The 21,934-nt window shown below is 35.2% G+C and overlaps 1 protein-coding gene across 10 annotated transcripts in view; it reads right to left on the reverse strand.

The window, feature by feature from the left end:
* Window positions 1–241: 241 nt before the first annotated feature.
* The window catches only part of POSTN (periostin), a 50,989-nt gene continuing 29,296 nt past the window's right edge, over window positions 242–21,934 (reverse strand). For 2 of the 10 annotated variants that reach the window (XM_036301042.1, XM_036301041.1), the window contains 7 exons: window positions 18,867–18,947; window positions 16,639–16,728; window positions 14,876–14,965; window positions 13,559–13,636; window positions 13,096–13,179; window positions 2,204–2,245; window positions 678–834 (listed from right to left, as the gene is read on the reverse strand). In XM_036301042.1, coding sequence (XP_036156935.1) covers window positions 797–834; window positions 2,204–2,245; window positions 13,096–13,179; window positions 13,559–13,636; window positions 14,876–14,965; window positions 16,639–16,728; window positions 18,867–18,947 — 503 coding nt within the window. In that variant the 3' untranslated portion in view covers window positions 678–796. Of the gene's footprint in view, window positions 835–2,203; window positions 2,246–2,707; window positions 2,752–13,095; window positions 13,180–13,558; window positions 13,637–14,875; window positions 14,966–16,638; window positions 16,729–18,866; window positions 18,948–21,934 lie in introns of all 10 variants that reach the window. The other 8 variants (XM_036301046.1, XM_036301044.1, XM_036301047.1 and 5 more) reach the window with 6 other exon arrangements.

The following is a 21,934-nucleotide window of genomic DNA, read 5'->3' on the forward strand; positions in this document are numbered from 1 at the left end:
CTGCAAACAGCATATGACAAATATTTCAAGAGTATAAAATGAGTTGTAGAAATACATAATTTACCAGTAAACCCACATTGCATTAAAAATGTGCAAAACCTTTTGATGTAAAAGTTTTGTTTGTTTTCTTTATATTTTTAAAATATATTTTTATTGGTTTCAGAGAAGAAGAGAGAGAGAGATAGAAACATCAATGATGAGAGAGAATCATTGATCGGCTGCCTCCTGCACACCACCCTCTCAGGATCAAGCCTGTAACCTGGGCATGCGCCCTTGGCCAGAATTGAACCTGGGACCCTTCAGTCCTCAGGCCTATGCTCTATTCACTGAGCCAAACTGGCTAGGGTTGTTTTCTTAATATTGAGCACCCTTTTCTATAAGTTAGCTTTTCATGGAGAAGTAACTGATTGCATACATTTTGTCTATCCACTAAATAAATTCAAGGCTTAATTTTCTGAATCAGATAATGGCTCACCACTGAGATTTGAATTGTAATGGATCCAGTGATAAGGATTTTCTTTGATGGATCCCAAAGTTCGTCAGAATGTTTAATGTCAAGATGTAAAAACCTGTATGGTGTTTGAATTCCCTCAGTTCCCATCTCACAATTGAGATTGTAAAGTCCACATTTCCCTCATTTTCCTAATTAAAAAGAATTAAATTTGCATTCAGAATTGTTCAATGATTGTTTTTTTTTGCAGTGATGGTTTATTTCCTGAAATCAAAGTGGCTTTCATAATAATTCTTTAATGTCAGGGTTTAGGGTTGTATAAACTATGTCGTCTTGTCTGGATTTTCACTGAGAACGATCTTCTCTTGATCGTCTTCTAGATCCTGATTAGGAAGAAAAGAGAACATATAGATAATAAATGTAATGAAATATTAAAGTTTAAAAATATGATATTCTATGTATAACTATATCTATAAAAGACCATATCTTATATAATAAAAGGCTAATATGCAAATTGACTGAACGGTGGAATGACCAGCAGAAGAACAGTTCTCTGTGAAGTGCACTGACTACCAAGGGGAAGATGCAATACAGGAGCTTCCCCCTGGTGGTAAGTGCACTCCCACAGGGGGAGCACCGCTCAGCCAGAAGCTGGGCTCATGCTGGCAAGCACAGCGGCGGTGGTGGGAGCCTCTCCCACCTCCACAGCAGTGCTACGGATGTCTGACTGGCAGCTTAGGCCTAAGTCGCCAGTTGGACATACTCTGAGGGCTCCCAGACTGCGAGAAGGCACAGGCCAGGTTGAGGGACCCTCCTCCCCACCCCCCTGCTGAGTGCATGAATTTCAAGCACTGGGCCTCTAGTTTCTTAATATCCTTCATTTATGATGATAAAATCAAGGTTACACTTTGTATAAAAGTATATGAAAATGATAATTTAAAGTGGTGATTTTAGTTCCCAAGAAAATTTGAATGAATTTGAAAGTTCAGAAGAAATCCCTGATAAATTTTAATTAAAAATTACATGTACCATTGATTATTTAATTTCAAATGTCTGTATTGGATTAGCTTAAAATCAGATATGCCCATAATGCATTTGTAAGACTTGTAACTTCTTTTGACTACCAGTATGTAATTATTTTAGAAACTCCAAATTTATAATTTATTCCAAGTTCCATAAGGGGAATCTTTGATTTTTTTAATGTATTAGAATGTAAGGTAACCTAAGTGGAAGATTAGAAAGTGCACATAAACATAGTTATAAAGAATATGGTAGCACATGGGATGTAAATTATGTATATGTAATCTACACATGATATCAATATTTTGAACAGTTATATTAGCAATCACCTGTATGTGGACAGTGTTTATACTTCAACTCTAGTCTCATCTCAAAAAATAACATTTTACAAAGTTCAAATCCTCCTTTCTTACTTTTGTTCAGCTCTGATATTTAAGGATTTCTTTCCATATTAACTCTATTTGAGTTTTCCTACGGGGTTCAATGTATCTAGCACTTTAGATGAGTATAATTACTTTTTCCTTAATATTTGTTATTCTTAGATTGTACTAATAGTGCAGAATATAAACAATTTATCTTCTTGCTATCAAAATAGTCTACCCCCATTGGCTAACTGTTCTCCCTAATAGACAACAAAGTACAATAAAATATATGAAAGCACTCTCCTTTTCTTTGGTTTCTTTTAACAACACATGTGTTACATATGTACATTACTATAGTTAATACATTTACCTTGAACTCTTTTATTGTCTTGTATCTTCCTCACAGGTGTGTCTAAAATTAAATAGTTGTAGTCAGAAAAACTTTGAAACTATGGCCAGCATCAGACAGAAGACCACAATTAAGCAGAAAAGTATAAAATTTTAAATAAACATCACTTAAGTGTGTAGATTTTCTTTTGGAATAGTTAATTTCACAAACATGAGACTTTCATTGGTAACAGACAAAACAGAAAGTTATTTTCCATGTATCATAATGAATTTTCACCATTTGCAAAATATTTTGTTACATTGTGGCATTTGGAGCTCTGTATAATGTGCCACTTCAACAAAGAGTACATAACTTACATGATTTTTTTCACCCTTTTTGAAAAAAGCATGACTTTGATGAAGGGATGTTTCACATTATATAATGTTTAGCAGAAGTATCTTCCCAGGGATATCCACTCATTTTTATTTATAATGTTATCAGACTTTTGCCTCTGTGAATTATCATTGTAAATTAAGTCATGATTACCTTTTAGTACATGAGGACAACAAAGTATCATTTGGCTAATAACTCTAGAAATAAAAAAAAAAATAAGCAATTCAGAAAATGTGTGCCTACATATCTCCAGATTTACTTCTAATCCTGAAAGACCATTAAAAAAAAAAAAACTAGTTAAAAATAATAAGAAAATTATTTTTAAGAATTTCAAGTGTCTATAACTGTGTAGTTTTGGGCTTTTTCAGTTTAAAATATTTCTAAATTCCCTTATTTTTCTTGTACTTCATCAATAAGCTCTACCTGGAAGGCCTAATGTCCTATTTTCTTTCAATCTTTAATTTCTTTATTGATTAAGGTATTACATATGTGACCTCATTCCCCCCCACTCATGTCCTTGCCCCCCTGTTGTCTGTGTCCATTGGTTGGGCTTATATGTATGCATACAAGTTCTTTGGTTGATCACTCCCCCTTACCCCCACCCTCCCCTACTTTCCCTCTGAGGTTTGACAGTCTTATTGCTGTTTCTCTGTCTCTGGATCTATCCCTTTTCATCAGCCTATATTGTTCACTATATTCCACAAATGAGTGAGATCATGTGGTATTTGTCTTTCTCTGACTGGCTTATTTCACTTAGCATAACGCTTTCCAGTTCCATCCATGCTGTTGCAAATGGTAACTCCTTTTTTTACAGCAGCATAGCATTCCATTGTGTAGATGTACCACAGTTTTTGAATCCACTCATCTGCTGATGGGCGCTTAGGCTGTTTCCAATCTTAGCTATGGTGAATTGTGCTGCAATGAACGTAGGGGTGCATATATCTTTTCTGATTTGTGCTTCTAGCTTCTTGGGATATATTTCTAGAAGTGGGATCACTGGGTCAAATGGAAGTTCCATTTTTAGTGACTCCATTATATGCTCTTGCCTCCTCTGTCGAATATTAATTGGGCATAGTGGTTTGGGTACTGTTCTCCACAGTGGCTGCACCTGTCTGCATTCCCACCAACAGTGCAAAAGGGTACCTTTTTCTCCACATCCTCTCCAACACTTGCTGTTTGTTGATTTGTTGATGATAGCCATTCTGACAGGTATGAGATGATACCGTGTTGTTCTTTTAATTTGCATCTCTCGTATAATTAGTGACTTTGAGCATGTTTTCATATGTCTTTTGGCCTTCTGTATGTCCTCTTTCAAAAAGTGTCTATTTAGGTCCGTTGCCCTTTTTTGATTGGATTGTTTATCTTCCTTTTATTAAGTTGTATGAGCTCCCTGTAAATGCTGGAGATTAAACTCTTATTGGTGATAACATTAGCAAATATGTTCTCCCATGCAGTGGGCTTTCTTGTTGGTTTGTTCATGGTTTCCTTTGCTGTGCATAAGCTTTTTATTTTGATGTAGTCCCATTTGTTTATTTTCTTTTTAGTTTCCATTGCCCTAGGAGCAGTATTAGTGAAGAAATTCCTTCGGCATATTCGCTGCCTGTGGATTTCGCTGCCTGTGGATTCCTCAAGTATTTTTATGGTTTCCCATCTTACGTTTAAGTCCTTTATTCATTTTGAGTTTATTTTTGTGTATGGTGTAAGTTGGTGGTTTAGTTTCATCTTTTTGCATGTATCTGTCCAATTTTCCTAACACCATTTATTGAAGAGACTATCTTGACTCCATTGTATGCTCTTGCCTCCTCTGTCGAATATTAATTGAGCATAGTGGTTTGGGTCAATTTCCGGGTTCTCTACTCTGTTCCATTGATCTATATATATGTCTGTTCTTGTGCCAGTACCAAGCTGTTTTAAGAACAGTGGCTTTGTAATATGGCTTGATATCTGGTGTTGAGATCCCACCAACTTTTTCTTCTTTCTCAGGATTGCTTCAGCTATTCGAGGTCTTTTTTTATTCCACATGAATTTTTGGAATGTTCATTCTATATTTGTGAAATATGCCGTTGGTATTTTAATAGGTTTTGCATTGAATCTATAGATTGCTTTGGGTGTTATGGACATTTTGATGATGTTGATTCAACCAATCCATGAACACAGTATGTTATTCAATCTGTTTATGTCTTCCTCTATCTCTTTCTTCAGTGTCCTGTAGTTTTTCGCATATAGGAATTTTACCTCCTTAGTTAAGTTTATTTCTAGATATATTAATTTTTTGGGTGCAATGATAAATGGGATTGCTTTTGTAGTTTCTCTTTCTGTAAGTTCACTATAGGTGTAAATAAATGCCATAGATTTCCTGGCATTAATTTTGTATCCTGCTACATTGCTGAATTCCTTTATTAAGTCTAATAATTTTTTGATGGAGTCTTTATGGTTTTCTATGTACAGTATCATATCATCTGCAAATAAGGATAGTTTTACTTCTTCTTTTCCAATTTGGATGCCTTTTATTTCTTCTTCTTGTCTGATCACAATAGCTAGTACTTCCAGTACTATGTCGAACAGGATTGGTGAGAGTGGGCATCCCTGTTTTGTTCCTGTTCTTAGGGGAAATGGTTTTAGTTTTTGACCATTGAGTATGATGTTGGTTGTGGTTTTGTCATATATGGTTTTTATTACGTTGAGGTATGATCCTTCTATTCCTACATTGCTGAGAGTTGTTATGAAGAAAGGGTGTTGGATTTTGTCAAATCCTTTTTCTGCATCAATTGATATGACTATGTGATTTTTATCTCTCAATTTGTTTATGTGATGTATCACGTTGATTGATTTGTGGATATTGTACCATCCTTGCATTCCCAGGATAAATCCTAATTGATCATAGTGTATGATCTTTCTGATGTATTGCTGGATCCGATTTGCTAGAATTTTGTTGAGTATTTTGGCATCTATGTTCATGAGGGATATTGGCCTATAATTATCCTTCATTGTGTTGTCTTTATCTGGTTTTGGTATTAGGGTAATACTGGCTTCATAGAATGAGCTTGGAAGTGTCTCTTCCTCTTGAATTTTTTAGAATATTCTGAGAAGGATAGGTTTTAGTTCTTCCTTGAATGTTTGGTAAAACTCCCCTGTGAAGCCATCTGGCCCCGGGCTTTTGTTTGCTGGGAGCTTTTTGATGACTGCTTCAATTTCTTCCATAGTTATTGGCCTATTGAGATTTTTAGAATCTTCCTGATTGTGTTTTGGAAGGTTGTATTTTTCTAGGAATATGTCCATTTCCTGCAGGCTGTCTAGTTTGAAGGGGTAGAGTTGTTCATAGTATTTTTTAACAATCCTTTGAATTTCTGTGGGGTCCGTTGTTATTTCACCTCTTTCATTTCTGATTATGTTTTTTTGGGTCCTCTCTCTTTGCTTCTTGGTGAGTCTGGCTAGAGGTTCACCAATCTTGTTTATCCTTTCAAAGAACCAGCTCTTGGTTTCATTGATCTTTTGTATTATTTTTTTGGTCTCTATGTCATTTATTTCTGCTCTGATCTTTATTATCTCCTTCCTTCTGCTCACTCTGGGCTTTTCTCGTTGCTCTCTTTCTTATTCTTTGAGTTGTAGAGTTAGATGATTTACTATCATTTTTTCTTGTTTTTTTTGAGGTAGGCCTGTAGAGCTATAAACTTCCCTCTCAGGATTGCTTTCATTGTGTCTCATAAATTTTGGATTGTTGTGTTTTTATTGTCATTAGTTTCCAGGATGTTTTTAATTTCTTCTTTGATCTCATTGGTAACCCAATCATTATTTAGTAGCATGCTATTCAGCTTCCAAGTGTTTGAGTTTTTTGGATTGTTTTTATTGTAGTTAATTTCTAATATTTTGCCATTGTGGTCTGAGAAGATGCTTGGTATGATTTCAGTCTTCTTGAATTTGGGGAGACTTTGCTTGTGACCCAATATGTGGTCTATTTTTGAAAATGTCCCACGTGCACTTGAGAAGAATGTATATTCCTTGTCTTTGTTTTGAAATGTTCTGAAGATGTCAATTAAGTCTATTTGATCTAGAGAGTCATTTAGGATTGTTGTTTCTTTGCTGATTTTTTGTCTAGAGTATTTATCCAGTGATGTCAGTGGTGTCTTTAAGTCCCCTACTAGGATTGTATTGTTGTTAATCTCTCCCTTGATAACTTCCAGGAGTTTTTTTTTTATGTATTTGGGTGCTCCTGCATTGGATGCATATATGTTTATCAGGGTTATATCCTCTTGTTGTATAGATCCCTTTAGTACTATGAAGTAGCCTTCCTTATCGCTTGTTATGGCCTTCATTTTGAGGTCTATTTTGTCAGATATAAGTATTGCTACCCCAGCTTTTTTTCATTTCCATTTGCCTGAGAGATAATTTTCCATTCCTTCACTTTCAGTCTGTCTGAATCCCTTCTTCTGAGGTGGGTCTCTTGTAGACAGCAAATGTATGGGTCATGTTTTTTTATCCATTCAGCCACTCAATGTCTTTTGATTGGAGCATTTAGTCCATTTATTTTTAAAGTTATTATTGAAAGGTACTTGTTTGTAGTCATTTCTATTTTTGTGCCTGTGTTCTTTCTTACCTTTTCATTTCTTTTTACAGCATTCCCTTTAGTATTTCTTGCATTGCTGGCTTGGTAATAATAAACTCCCTTAGCCTTTTTTTAATCTGTGAAGCTCTTGATTTCCCCTTCAGTTTTGATTGATAGTCTTGCTGGATAGAGAATTCTTGGATTCAGACCTTTGCTTTGCAACACTTTGTATACTTCCTTTTATTTCCTTCTAGCTTGATGTTTTTCTGTTGAGAAATCATTTGTTAATCTGATGGGGGATCCTTTGTAGGTAACTCTCTGTCTCTCTCTTGCAGCCTTTATGATTCTCTCTTTGTCGTGAAGATTTGCCATTGTAATTATGACATGTCTTGGTGTGGGTCTTTTGGTATTCATCTTGCTTGGGACTCTCTGTACTTGTGTAACTTTTTTCTTCCCCATATCTGGGAAGTTTTCTGTCATTATTTCTTCAAATAGATTTTCTAATCCTTGCTGCTCTTCTTGTCCATCTGGCAGCCCTGTTATGCATATGTTACATTGTTTCATGTTGTCCCAAATCTCCCTTAGGCTCTCCTTCTGTTTTTTAAATTTTCTCTCCAGTTGCTGTTCAGATTGAGCTTGTTTCTCAACCTTATCTTCTAACTCACTAATTTGGTCCTCTGCTTCTTCTAGTCTACTGTTGAAACCTTCCACGGTGTTTTTGATTGTAGCTATATCACTTTCATTTCTTCCTGATTCTAGCATAGGTTGTTGATTTTCTCATCCATCTGGTGAATGAATTGTACAACCATTACTCTGAATTCTTTTTCTGTCATGTTGCATGCTTCCATTTCACTAATTTCCTTTCTTGGCGACTCCTCATTTTCTTTCCTCTGGGGATTGTGTCACTCCCCATTTTGACTATCACCAGAAGGTTCAAACGTCGAGTTGCATGGGCCTGGGACATGTGCAGTGGGAGCTTCGCACCACCTTAGTCTTACTGAAGAGCTCTGACACTAAGATGTGTGACTGTCGTGGGTTGGTGGGAAACAGGTTCGCCCAGAGTCAGGGTTACCAGAACTCAGGGTGGCCTCATGTGCGCACCTACAATCAGGGACTCTGCCTGCACCACACTGAAACAGAGACCCCCCTGGAGTGTGTTGAGAATTGGAGCCCCCTAGTATGTGCCTGGAGTCAGATTTCCCTAAGAATCCAATATCTCAGCCTTGCGCTGAGATTCAGGGTCCTTGTGTGTGCATGCACCTAGAATTGGAGTCGCTGGCTCTTTGTGTGAATGCACTGGGAATCAGGGCTTCCAGGCACGTGTGATAAGAAACAGAGTCAAGTCACTGGTGCTTAGTGCTGCCTCCAGCCTGGAGAATTGGGGTCCCAGTCAGCTTGGGGGACTTCAGTGAACGCTTGCCCAGAATCAAAGTCTGGTGGCACTACTGCTCTGCATGGGCTTCGGGTTTGGTTGCCCGATTGCCTTGCGGGGAACAAATTCCCAGTGTCTGAGCACTCCTAGGCTCAAGTTCCTGCAGAGGTACTGCGGGGAACAGGTTCCCAGTCTCTGCAAGCTCTCAGGCTCAAATTCCTGCAGTTGCACTTGCTGTGCAAGGGGCAGGTCTGTCAGTTACTATGGTGCTGCCTGCAAGCCTGCGGGGAGGAGGGTAGGCTCTGTTACTCACAGAAATCTGCTGCGGGGATGTCTGGATTCTTGGTGTTTGTGGGTCTGTAGCTGTGGTCACAGTCTCTGTCCCCAGTGGCTGCAGGGTCCTAGTTTGCATCTAAGACCAGACTGGGTGGTGCTGAGGCCAGGATCCTAGTCTCAAGTAGCTCTGTTTCTCAAAATGGTGTGTTCTCTGTGCCCTCACTGGCCACCCAGGAGTGTCTGCACTGGGAGTGGGGCTCTGCCCTCTAAGCCTGCCTGGTTTGGCAGCCCCTTGGAAGACCTGCAGAATCTAACTGTCCCTAGTTCATACACATACACACCACACATGTCCACACACTCCTCTATCGCTCCTTCGAGCTCTCACACTCTCCCTCCCTACCTTCCTGCCAGTGGCCATCTTCCTAATCCCTAACTTCCCGTTTTCACTTTGTTGTTGATCATTTGAGATCACTGAGGTTCCTACAGTGACTTCATTTTTCAGCTTACCTTTATATTTTCTTCAAATTTGACTTCTTGATTTTTATAAATAATCTATATTAGATAATTAAGTCAAACTTTTTCTAATATATATGCATATATAAAGTCTCTAACATATAATAATAAAAGCATAATGTGCAAATTGCCTGAATGGCCAAACAGCAGAATGACCTTCTGGAGGACTTTCCAGACGAAGCTGGGGCTGCGGGGGCCGAGGCAGCAGCCGTTGGGGTGGCTGCAAGGGCCTACCCTTGCAAGGATTTCATGCATCAGGCCTTTAGTATTCCATAAAAGGTAAGGCATGAACCTGTCACCAACAGTAATTTTGGCTATATAACACCAAGTAAAAAGAAACGTTTTAAATTTCTTTTTACAAATTTTAGTTCTATGTGGCAGATTTCCAACATGTCTTTCCTTTCCACAGAATATATGATGTACATGATTTAACACCATATTAGTGCTATAATAAAAATACAGAACTGTGGAAAACTTCCTTAAATTGGATAGTGGGGTAAAGTTTATGTGAGATAGGAAAGTCTGATTTACAGAATATGTTCCAATTGATAAATTTCCTAACTTTAAAAGTATTTGATAACAAAATATGTCTTATAAATTTTGTCAAGAAAAAAATGGGATCCAACCTTTGAATAGTGAATAAGACCATTTTTATAATGGACTTGTTAAATTCCAAATAAGTTATTGTACAATTTATAACAAGATCAGAGAAGTATTCACAACATTACTTCTCAAAATTAGCACTGACAGTTGGATTTTTTTTCTATTCATTTGATAGCATCCAATTGATGAGCATCCAGTTAGTTAATTTTCTAATTCATTACTATTTCAGTATGACAATATCAAAATAAGTGTTCATCGTGGCAAACAAACATTTTTAGAAAAAAGTGTAAATGAAGTGAACAAAATCAGAGTTCCTCCCAGGGGCACTCTGCTATTTCAAACTGAATGAGAGTTGTAACAGGGCATGTTTAGAGAATCAAAATGGTACAAACAAAGGCCCTTTCTCTACCACATGTTTTGTGAAACATGCAAAGCATGTCAGTTCAATTATTTGTGAGATTTTTGCATTTGTATGTGACTATTACTTTGGAAATTTAAAATAGGGTGTAAAATATTACTTTATTGACCAGATTAATGTTAATTGACCAAAATACTGATACTAGTTAGCATTACTGGGAGCTCATATGTGCTGAACATTATTCCAAGCATTTTTCATATATTAACTCATTTAGATGTAGGTAACATTACTAGCCCCACTATTCAGAAGAAGGAACCAAGGCAAAAAATAAATAAATCAGCTAACTTAAGTTAGAGTTGGAGCCCAGATTGGGAGTCAGATCTACAACTTGATTCCCTATTGTCTAAAAAGGCCATAAATCTTTACAGGTTATATAGTCAGATTTGTCAAAACCTTCCATGACCGTTTTGGTTCCTTTCTCCATAGTTTGATATTCTTCCTTAATTACTTTAGTACTTTTGGTAAATGCAGTTCTGCCTAAGATAAGAATGAAAAACTTTATGCATTTTGTGAGAACATTTTTTAAGTTAAGGAATCTAATGTATTTTAGTGAAAAATCATAATATTAGTACCCAAGGGGACCATTTAGTCATGACTTCAGTGATTGATACCCAAATCATCAAAATGTACCACAATATGAACAGTTCAAATAGAAAACTCCAAGCTTAGAGATAAGGACCAAAGTTTGGATATAGACCAATTATCTGGGGATTTTCAAAGGAAAAAAGCCAGTCTTGCATGACCTATTCTTTTCTTTTAATTTCAGAGAGGAAAGGGAGAGGGAGAGAGAGATAGAAACATCCATGATGAAAAAGAATCATTGATCGGCTACCTCCTGCATGCTCCCTACTTGGGACTGAGCCCCAAACCCAGGCATGTGCTCTGACCAGAAGTCGAACTGTGATCTCCTGGTTCATAGGTCAGTGCTCAACCAATGAGCCACACTGGCTGGGCATGACCTAATTGCTATTAATACCAGCTTCTTTATAAATCAGTGTCTCTTAGGTTCTAGGTAAAAGGACTCTTGTGATTCAGGGATGACCAAATGATTTTATAGGAATGGAAAAATAACTAGCATATCTAACCAATATTCAGATTTGTACTAATAACTATACTGATTATACTGATAAAAATAAAAACCTTGGAAATGTTTTAATAAAAATTTATGGTGTGGAATAGTGGAAACTGATGCTTCATAGGTATGTAGAAAAACCATATAGTGGAAACTAAAGGAATCAACCTCTGCAATTAACAGAAACAGGAGTTAAGGAAGAGTATATTAACTAAAAATAGAATATTATTATCTTGCAGCAGTTTATCTTCTTTTCTTGAGTAAAGCTATTCTTGGGAATGTAATTCATTGTTTATAATAGACTTGTTAATGGGACTTTAGTAAAGGAAAGAAAACATACTAACATAAAGTTTAAGTTTAAATAAATTAAAGCAATATACACAGATACAGCTACTAACTGATTCATTCTCTAAAGATACATTAAAAAAAAAAAGGAAATACTGCCATTCTACAATGCTATTTAGTGTGGCAAGGACTAAAAAATAAAAAAAAGTATTTAATTTAATCTTCAAAATGTCTTTGCCTCTTCACTCAAATGAATATATTTTCTTTGCAGATTATTAAGATTTTGGAGGTGGATGAGTGAATTCTGTATTAGATCTTACAGAAACCTTTGATTTCTTTAGAGCTTTGGCTATGTCACATATCCTCTGCTGTCTAAAAGGAAATCTTACATATTTTATATACATATCTTTCTATTGAGGGGAAATTCAATTATTGTTTGAATAAAAAATATTTATTTTTACTATTGCTGAACAGTTTTAACATTATATAAGAGATTTTTATCTGTATTAAAATAAGGAATAAAAAAAGCAATGATTATACATGGTCCCAAGATAATTTATATTTTCTTGGGTAGAGTGATACAATTTTTAAAAATTTAAACAAGAAAAACCATCTGGGCCATACTTTGGCTAAGCATTCTCAAATGTTCTCAATTCATGGTATATTTCAAAGAGAATATTTGATATTTCTATAATAGTTTAATTACTTGTTCCTTTAAAACAACCTGTCAACATTTTATCTTTAATGAAATAAACTGGAAATTAATTTATTCAAATAAAAATTATCTGCATTATATTTATGACATTGCTATTTCTTCAAATAATTACTATTCAGAGTTTGCACAAGATTCTGAATTCTTATTTTTCTCTTTTGCCTTTATAAGTAGGTCCTTTTAATGCCACAGAGAACATTCCATACTTTAAAGATTAAGATTAATATTATATGCAAAATAATTTACATTCCCAGGTATAGATTATTGCATAGACTGTTAGAAGAAACAGATACACATTCCCAAGAATGTAGTTTTAGGAAAGAAAATTACTAAATGCACTGTTTTTTTTTCTAGATCTATGAGCTTAAAGATTCCATGCCTTGTATTCTTGTTGTGGGAGCAGTGAATACATTTCTTAAAATATAAAATATATGTCAAGTTGGGTTTGTTCAAATAACTACCAATTTTAAAAGTTTCCCCTTTTCACATACTTAAAATACCCTTATAATTATGTGTATCAAGGCAAAAAGATATTCAGTGCTCCTCAAGCTTTATACCATACTTTTTAAAGACTGCTTAAAGTAGTTATAATTTATAGATATTAATTAAACTACCATTGAACAAATCAATCTGTTAAGATAACACATGATCCCATCTTTAAAAAAATTGTGAACGCTCAGTCTTTAAAAAGTTGAAGAATTCAGTCACCACACCTGTTAACGGGTTAGTTGTTTCTTTTTTACTAACCTCCCTGAAGCAGTCTTTTAATTTCTTCATCTTCAAGTAAATGATCATCACCACCTTCAATGAGTTTGGTGACTTTGGTGACCTCTGAGAGGGTACATGTTTATAACAGAAATTGGTTTATGTAGCAAGAAGATAGGAGACCAGATATAAACACATCTGCCCAACAATGAATTCCAGACCAACACTTGGTTCTTTCTCAGATTTTAGTGCTGTTTTTCAATAAACCTGTTTCCTTATAAATCTGTTGAACAATATATAACAAATATGTAACATAACAATCAATGTGACTGTCATTTAAGCTTCATTCTATATGTTTGAATTTTTTTCTCTTATTTTGGTATAGAACTTAAACAATGAAATGATATAAAATAAAATAAAAAACACATATAAAGCCTCTCAAAGATTAGTCTTTACAGACAGCTTAGGTAAAGTCATATTCTTATTTTTTTTTTAGTATGCTGACCTTCTTGCAACAATTTCTTCAGAGTTTCTCCTGTTTCTCTACCACCAGTAGTAATCCTAGTATATTTTATTTCAGGACCTAAAGGAAAGACAATAAAAAAATAGGAATAATATAGGGGTAGATAAACTTCCTCTGTAAAGGGCCAGATAGTAAACATTTTAAACTTTGTAGGTGATATGGCCTGTGTTGCAACTATTCAACTTAGTAGCTATAGTGTGAAAATATTCATGGACATTATATAAATGAATTAACACTGCATTCCAATAAAACTTTATTACATGAGTAGGCGGCATGGGCCATAGTTGCTAATCACCCATTTAAACAAATACTTATAGAATAGTTGTATTCAGAATTTTAAGCTAATTTATTGGTGGGAGATTGATACAGAGGTTTACTGAAATTATTAATTGTTTTATACATACTTGCATATATTCTGGTATGTATATGTGTAGACCTTAAGATTATTGGAAAACCAAAAGAGGGAATGGTTTTGGTTCTAGGATATACTAATACATTATATAATGTGTATGAAGCACATAATAAAAACAAATTCTTATAGATTTGTCTACAAATTTCCAACTCAGAGAAAAACATAGATTATACATTTAGAATAATATTATATCTGCCAAAAAAATAGATACTTCAATAACCACCATGAAAATGACAGTTTCTCTAATAATTATTTTAATATATATTTTTATTATTGATAGTATTACAGATGTCTTCCACTTTTCCCCCATTTACCTCTCTCCTCCCAGCTTCTACCCATCCCTCCAGGTCTTCACCCCCCCCCCCATTGCCCCTGTCCATGAGCTATTCATGTAAGTATATATAAGTTCTTTGATTTATCTCTTTTCATGTCCCTAATCCCCACACCAAGGTATGTCAGTCTGTCCCATGCCTCTATGCTTCAGGTCTTATATTGTTGGTCAATTTATTTTGTTCATTAGATTCTACAAATAAGTGGGATTGTGTAATATTTGTCTTTCTCTGTTTGGCTTATTTTGCTTAATATAATTCTATCCTGGTCCTTCCATTCTGTCCCAAAGGATAAGAGATCCCTCTTTTGTACTGCTGCATAGTATTCCATTGTGTAAATGTCCCAAACTTTTTTACCCATTAATCTACTAAACGCCACTTGGGCTGTTTCCAAATCTTAGCTATTGTAAATAATGCTTCTGTGAACATAGGGGTGCATATATTCTTTATGACTGTTGTTTTCAGGATATAATAATTCTTATAGAGATATTTTAGGATTAGCTGTAGTTTGATTTTTATAATCCAAGGAACAGTTACATCTATGGAATTAAAGATTACCTGTAATGACTCGTTCTTCCCTTGTCTCTTTTTCAGTTATTTCCACAGGCACTCCATCAATGATTTTGGTGTATTTTTTAATAATTGGCTCTGAAATTAGGGGTAGAAAAATGCATTTGATTCATCACCTCATGGTGTCAAAAGCTAGACATTTTAATGAGTAAATGTATTTCTCAAAACAATACCATTTGGAATTTAATTATACAGTCAAAGTCAGTTCTCAGACATCTCCCATCTCGAACAATTTGGTTCTTGACCAAGTAGTTCACAGAAAAATGTCTTGATTGTGAACAAAACTTCAGTTCTTGACCTCACAAACCTTTAATGCTGATATATCAGCATGACAAAAAGCATCTCTTAGTACCCAGCCAGTGTTGCTCAGTGGCTAAGCATCGACCTATGGACCGGAGGTCATGGTTTGATTCCCAGTCAGGCCATATGCCTAAGATGCAGCTTGATCCCCAGTGTGAGGCATGCAGGAGGCAGCTGATCAATGATTCTCTCTCATCATTGATGTTTCTATCTTTCTTTCTCTCCCTCTCTCTTCCTCTCTGAAATCAATAAAAATATATTAAAAACAAACAAACAACATCTCTAAAGTTACAAACAAATGAGAGACTGAGAGTATGAATCAGTTTACCACAAAACCTCCTGTTGTTAACATCTCAGGAAATTGTGCTGGGAATATTTTTGTTGTTGTTTTGTTGCTGGCTAGATGGACAATTAGCACAATTTTAAAATATAAAGAGGCCATCAAGTGTTGCTAAAGGTGTGAAAGTGCTCATGAAACAATGATCTCAGGCAATTGAAGAGATAGAAATATTTTTGTTGATTTGTATAAAGAAAAAGCAGTTAGCTGGTGCTAGCATTTCAAGGCAATGATTTGTGGAAAAGGGAAGACGCTGTATACTGACCTGAAAGACACCCCTGGAATGAATGCTGAAAGTGGTTCCTTTAAGGCTAGTAGGGGGTGGTTCGATAAATTTAAGGAAAAAAGTGTTTATTTATAGAATAAATAGTACATTAGACATGTACTCTATATAAGAAAGGATACAACAGGGAATTATTTGGGAGTCTAGAATGAATTAATTCAATTTAATTCTTTCTAATCAGAAAAAATGATTCTGTTTTTGAACAAATTGTTTCTCGAACAGCCTTCTGGAATGAATTAAGTTTGAGAATCAAGATTCCACTGCAATAATTTTGGGAACACAACTCAAATAAATTCAGATCAACAGATGTCTGAAAACTCATAATTGTGTCCTGAATCTTGGGTAAGGGCAAAGGCCATCTAGTAAGCTAACTCTCCATGTCATATTTGTTTCCTGACTGTGGAATGAGTATTTAGTGAGAATCCAGAGAGTTCTACATTATTAGAATGAGAACTCTATGATAATCTTAACAGTGGCTTACTAGTCAGTCTAATACAATGGGATTTTTTCTTCTAAGTCCAATATGTCCTTTTGTTGAAATTATTGTCATCATTATATTTCACAGTCATCACTGCATATAGAGAAATAATGACAGTTTTGTTGAACCTGGTGGCTTAATGGTTAAATTAATTACAACTAGATCAATTAAAGGGCATTTATATTTTATTTGACAGGTTAATAAGAACCCATAACTGAGAAAAGTATTCCCATGATTTACATAAAACAAAAACCAAGAGGAAACATCAGATGTTCAATATATTTAAACCAATTCCTGTGATTAAAATAGTCATAGAGATCCCAACTAGGCACTAGGAAACATTCATAACGCACCTCCATGGATTATTTCAGTTACTGTTTCACCTTCGTTAATCAGTCTGAATTTAGGCTCACCTTCAATTTTCATCTTTGTTATTGTGGGTCCTGAGACATTGTTTTAGGAAACAAATTATCATGTTAAGTAGTCCTTTAAATTTACCAGGACGATATATTTATTTCAACATTTGGTGTTACTCAAACATGAAAGTGATTTCAGGATTTATGAATTCAGTTTTAAACAATTCCCATTTTTTTCAAATTAGGAAGTATTTGGTATTCTATTAAAATTACTTTCATCTGTAAGAGGGCTTAAATTGATTTGTAAATACATCCATTCATTCATAGTTATAAAGTATGATCACATAAAATATGTGACTATATTTTGTGAATCATATAGTATATACAAATTTGAGTTGTTCTAATTATTGCTAGTGTTATTTTACCATACTGAGATTGTCTATTACTACTTCTTTATTAAATTTTAATTACTATCTTACACTTTTTAATCCAATGAGCATAAGATTGAACATTTAAAAATCCCAAATTTATGCCTACTTTTAAGATACTAAATTTCAGGCTTTATGGCTAAAAGAATTTGAGTACTTACCTTCTATATGTGAATGATGCAAAAATTTACTAAGTAATAAACAGTCCTTCAAATGCAAAAGTTAAATGTGTTGTATTTGACTTGCAAAATGATTTTGCTTCAGTAGAAAATAATTTTGAATGTTAGAAAGTTGATTACTACATTAGTTAATCAAGACTATTTCATAGAGGAGAAGAAAAATAAAGTTCAGTACATTTAACTTATTCTGTAACAACCTTCAACAGCTGAGGGTAACTATATTTGCTTATCTTTGAGAGGATTTATTTGCTTTGTCCAGAAATTCTCAATTACCCAGAATTAAACAGTCTAGAACAAAATAAAATGAGGAAAACAAAAGTATAGTTATTTTAAACAATAAATATTTCACACCATGATATTTGATCTATAGGGGTACTGAGTATCAAAACATAAGGCCAGATTTTTAAAGTATAGATATTTCAAAAGAAAAGTACACTTAAGCTGTTTAAGCATAGGAAATGAGTTAATAAATCATCTGACTCAACATTTCTTTAAAGGAACTTAAACTGATATTTCAGAAATATCCTTTATAGTGAATCTCTATGAAGGCAAGGTTTTTCATCAAAAATATTTCTTTTTCATATTTACTTCCAGCATTTAGGAGAGTAACCAGCACAAGAAATGCTCAATAAGTATGTATTGAATTGAATTTCCATTGATTTATTCTTTATTCTGAAATTTGGTTAAGTATTCTTTTTTAAAATAAGAAACATCTTGGAGTCTAATTTATTTAGTGAGAATTCAATAATCATCAGTATATCTTCAAAAGTGCAAACAATGAGAAGGAAATATCAGTATCATTTTAGAGCAGGAAATTATAAATGGCTATGAAGATAAGCATTTGTCAAGTCACCACATTAAGATGGTTAGACACGAAAATGAAATTTTATTGAGGTCTGACTCTTAATAATAATTAAAATACATTAGATAAAGGTGGCGCAAAGATATTGAAGCTGGCTCACATAGACAGTAAGTATAACGAGAAAAGTGAGTGCTTAATGTTCTAGTCTGAAACATCAGGAGAAATGTTTAACTCATACATATGAGTTCAGGGTTAGAACTAAGGTTTCTAAGATTTGACTCACTGCACCAGCTATTTATTCCTTCTTCTATTCCAAAATATATTATGTATGGTTGTAATTTTAAGCTTTCATCAATGTACAGCTTCTGTACTCTCTTAAGTTGTTGGATGAAAAATGCCTGCACTTTTTGGAAGAGTTTTTTGTAATAGTATAAAAGAGATCCATGTGGGGAGATTGGAAATGAAGCTGCAAAAAAAGAGTATATTCTCTGAAGGAATCAAACTGCAGCAAAAATGCTCAGCGTTTATTTTAGTGAATATCTGGGTACTAATGCTAATGCAATAGCTCATTAGGTTCATGTGAAACTACTGTTTTCTCAGTCCAGAACAAGCAAATGTACTGAAAGTATTAGAACTGCACAATCTACTCTGTGAAATAATTTGCATTCCCTATTCTTCAATAACATAAGCATGCCATTTGTATAGAAATATTTAACATGTTAGTTTAAAAAAGAATGTAGATACATTCATAGAAATCAGCCTATTATATGGGCTTTTCTCACAGTAAAAGGAAACATGTATAACATTGATTTTTACCTTCAGTTTTGATAATAGGCTGAAGACTGCCTTCAATCACTTTAATTTTTGGTTCTACAACTTTGGTTATAATTTTAGTAGCTGAAAGTATAAAAAGTGGAACATAATGATGCTTATATATCAACAACCTGAATAAAACAGTTTTTTTTGTTTGTTTTTGTTTTGCTTGTTTTTGCTAGGTACTGAGGTATCAGATACAGTAATATGTTCATACAGAAGATGAAGGAAATATTCATTGTACATATCTAGTAGTATCTTCTTATGGCCAGATGTTGTACTCTGAAGTCCAGGCACTTGGATTTGTTCCAGTGAAATATAGACTCACTAAATGGGAAATTCTATCTAGAAATCTCTAATTTCGAACTGCACCAGTAAAGCTACTTACCTTCTTTTATACTTCTTGAAAATATTAACTACATAGCAACAGAAGACAATAAATATATTTAATTTCATGCAATTCATAATATCTCAAATTGCATTGTTGAATTCTTTCTCAATTAGAAAAGAATTAAAATAAAAGGCAAAATATTTTTCATGCATTTTATAACATTAATCTAGAGAGGAAAATAGAAAAATAGCTCAGCATACTTAAAAGTAAAAATAAATCTCAGCCAGCCAGATGAGCTCTATGCAACAAACATTATATGATCACTAGAGGCCCAGTGCACAGAATTTGTGCACGGGAGGGGGGCGTCCCCTCAGCCCAGCCTGCACCTTCTCCAATCTGGGAACCCCTCGGGAGATGTCCATCTGCTGGTTTAGTCTCACAATCAGGGACTGCTGGCTCCTAACTGCTCACCTGCCTGCCTGGCCTGGTCACCTCCAACTGCTCCCCCTGCCAGCCTTGTTGTCCCACACAGCCTGCTGTTTGGTCATTACTGTTACTGTGATGGTGTCCTGGACAATTTGCATATTCCTCTATTATTAGTATAGATTATTTAAGTTACAAGCTACAATATCATTAATTTTTATCATCATCATCTTTTTTAAAATTTAAAGGTATGTATTTTGAATGCATGTCATCCACCCAACCAAGATAATAATGTGTAAAATTTATTTAAGATAGTAGCCAACTTTTTGGTTGGTTTTTGTTTGTACAGATTAACTAAAAATGAGCCTCTGGAGCCTCATAAGCAGAGTTACTGGCTTTTTGTAACTTCTAATTAGTCCTTAAAAGATGGCTCCATTAGATAACATGCTGCACTAAAGCTACTTGTGCATTCATAACAGATATACTGACATTTTAAAGGTGAGGTGTTAGCATAGTTTGGGTTTCTGTAACATTCTCACCTCAGTTTTATGAGATGTTTATTTGTATCCCCTTTTGAACTAAGATGGCTTAAAGGCCTTAATTGTGACCATGCTTCAGTCATATCAAAATTTTATATCTTGAGATCTCAAATTATAAAGCTCTAAGGCATAATAAATCTGTGTCCAATTATTGGTTTCACAAGTGGTCCTACCATAGAGAAACCTTACCATGAAGATCAAATACAGAGGTCATATCCACTGCTACTTTCAAAATGAGTTAATTACTTTTATCTCAAATTTTTACTTCATACTAAGGAACTTGAAGTTTAGGGCGTTTAGTTGATTGTTAGTTTTGTTTCAATCACACTTTCCTGAAGGCAAATAGTTCTGACAGGTCACCAGCCAAAGATTAAATACTGATTTTATTACTCTTTATCTCAATATATTTGACAAAATTGCTAAACAGCAGTCCCCCCCCCAAAAAAAAAATTAGGATGTATGGTATTTTAGGGACCAGAATAATGTGTAGCAAGCATATTAAATAAATTTTATACATCAGTCAATAAAGAAACATAAAATATAAATTTTTGGTTTAATTAGTCTCTACCTCTATTTGATGTATGCTTCTAAATAACAGCCTACCTATCTGATGTTGAGGAGGAGTTAAAGAAACATTTGACATCAGAATGTAAATCTCAAAGCTGTTTCAAGACATTGAGTAGGAAGATGAGATTTACTAGACTTGCATAATTTCATAAAGTGTAACATTCTCTGTGAGTGAGGATCTAATTTCAGTAAAGGAAAATATAGGAATTATAGATGGTGGCTCATTGTAAGCAAAATATTACATTGACATATATGGAAAGTGGTGAATTTATTATGGATTAAATAGAAAAAGTAAAAAAAAAAGTAATGCATATATATATCTTAAGTAGGGAAAGATGATATAACATTTCTGATGAATAGAGCCCATAAAGATTCTTTAGTTTTTTATGAAATACTAGAGGCCCGGTGCACAAAATTCATGCAAGAAGTGGGGGTCCCTTCAGCCCAGCCTGCACCCTCTCCAATCTGGGACCCCTCGGGGGATGTCTGACTGCTGGTTTAGGCCCGATCCTGGGGATTGGGCCTAAACCGGCAGTCGGACATCCCTCTCACAATACTGGACCACTGGCTCCTAATTGCTCACCTGCCTGCCTGCTAGGTTACCCCCAAATGCCCCCCCCTGCTGGCCTGTCACCCCCAACTGTCCCCCTTTGCTGGCTTGGTTGCCCCTAACTGCTTTGCCCACTGCCGGCCTGGTCGCCTCTTATTGCACCCCCCTGCTGGCCTGGTCACCCCCAACTGCCCCCGCCAGCCTGGTCACCCAACACAGCCCCTGTGCCCGCCTGGTCACCCCATGCAGCCTGCTTGTTCAGTTGTTTGGTCGTCCCTCACTAACCTCCCTGCTGGCCTGGTCATAGGCAGCCATCTTGTGAGGGCATGAGGGTTAATTTGCATATTACCTCTTTATTATATAGGATATCTTTAAAACATTGTAACTTCCATAATGAAATATATACCAGGTTTAATCAAAAGTATTCCAACTAAATCTTTAAAACAATTCTGAGCTAGCTTGATATTGGATTTGCATATATTATCTACTAGAGGCCTGGTGCACAAAATTCGTGCATGGGGGGTGTGTCCCTCAGCCCAGCCTGCACCCTCTCCAATCTGGGACCCCTCGAGGGATGTCCAACTGCGTGTTTAGGCCTGATCCCACTGGTCAGTCAGACATCCCTCTCACAATCCAGGACTGCTGGCTCCCAACCACTCGT

This window comes from Myotis myotis, unplaced genomic scaffold, assembly GCF_014108235.1.
Source record: "Myotis myotis isolate mMyoMyo1 unplaced genomic scaffold, mMyoMyo1.p scaffold_m19_p_3, whole genome shotgun sequence".
Lineage (NCBI taxonomy): Eukaryota > Metazoa > Chordata > Mammalia > Chiroptera > Vespertilionidae > Myotis > Myotis myotis.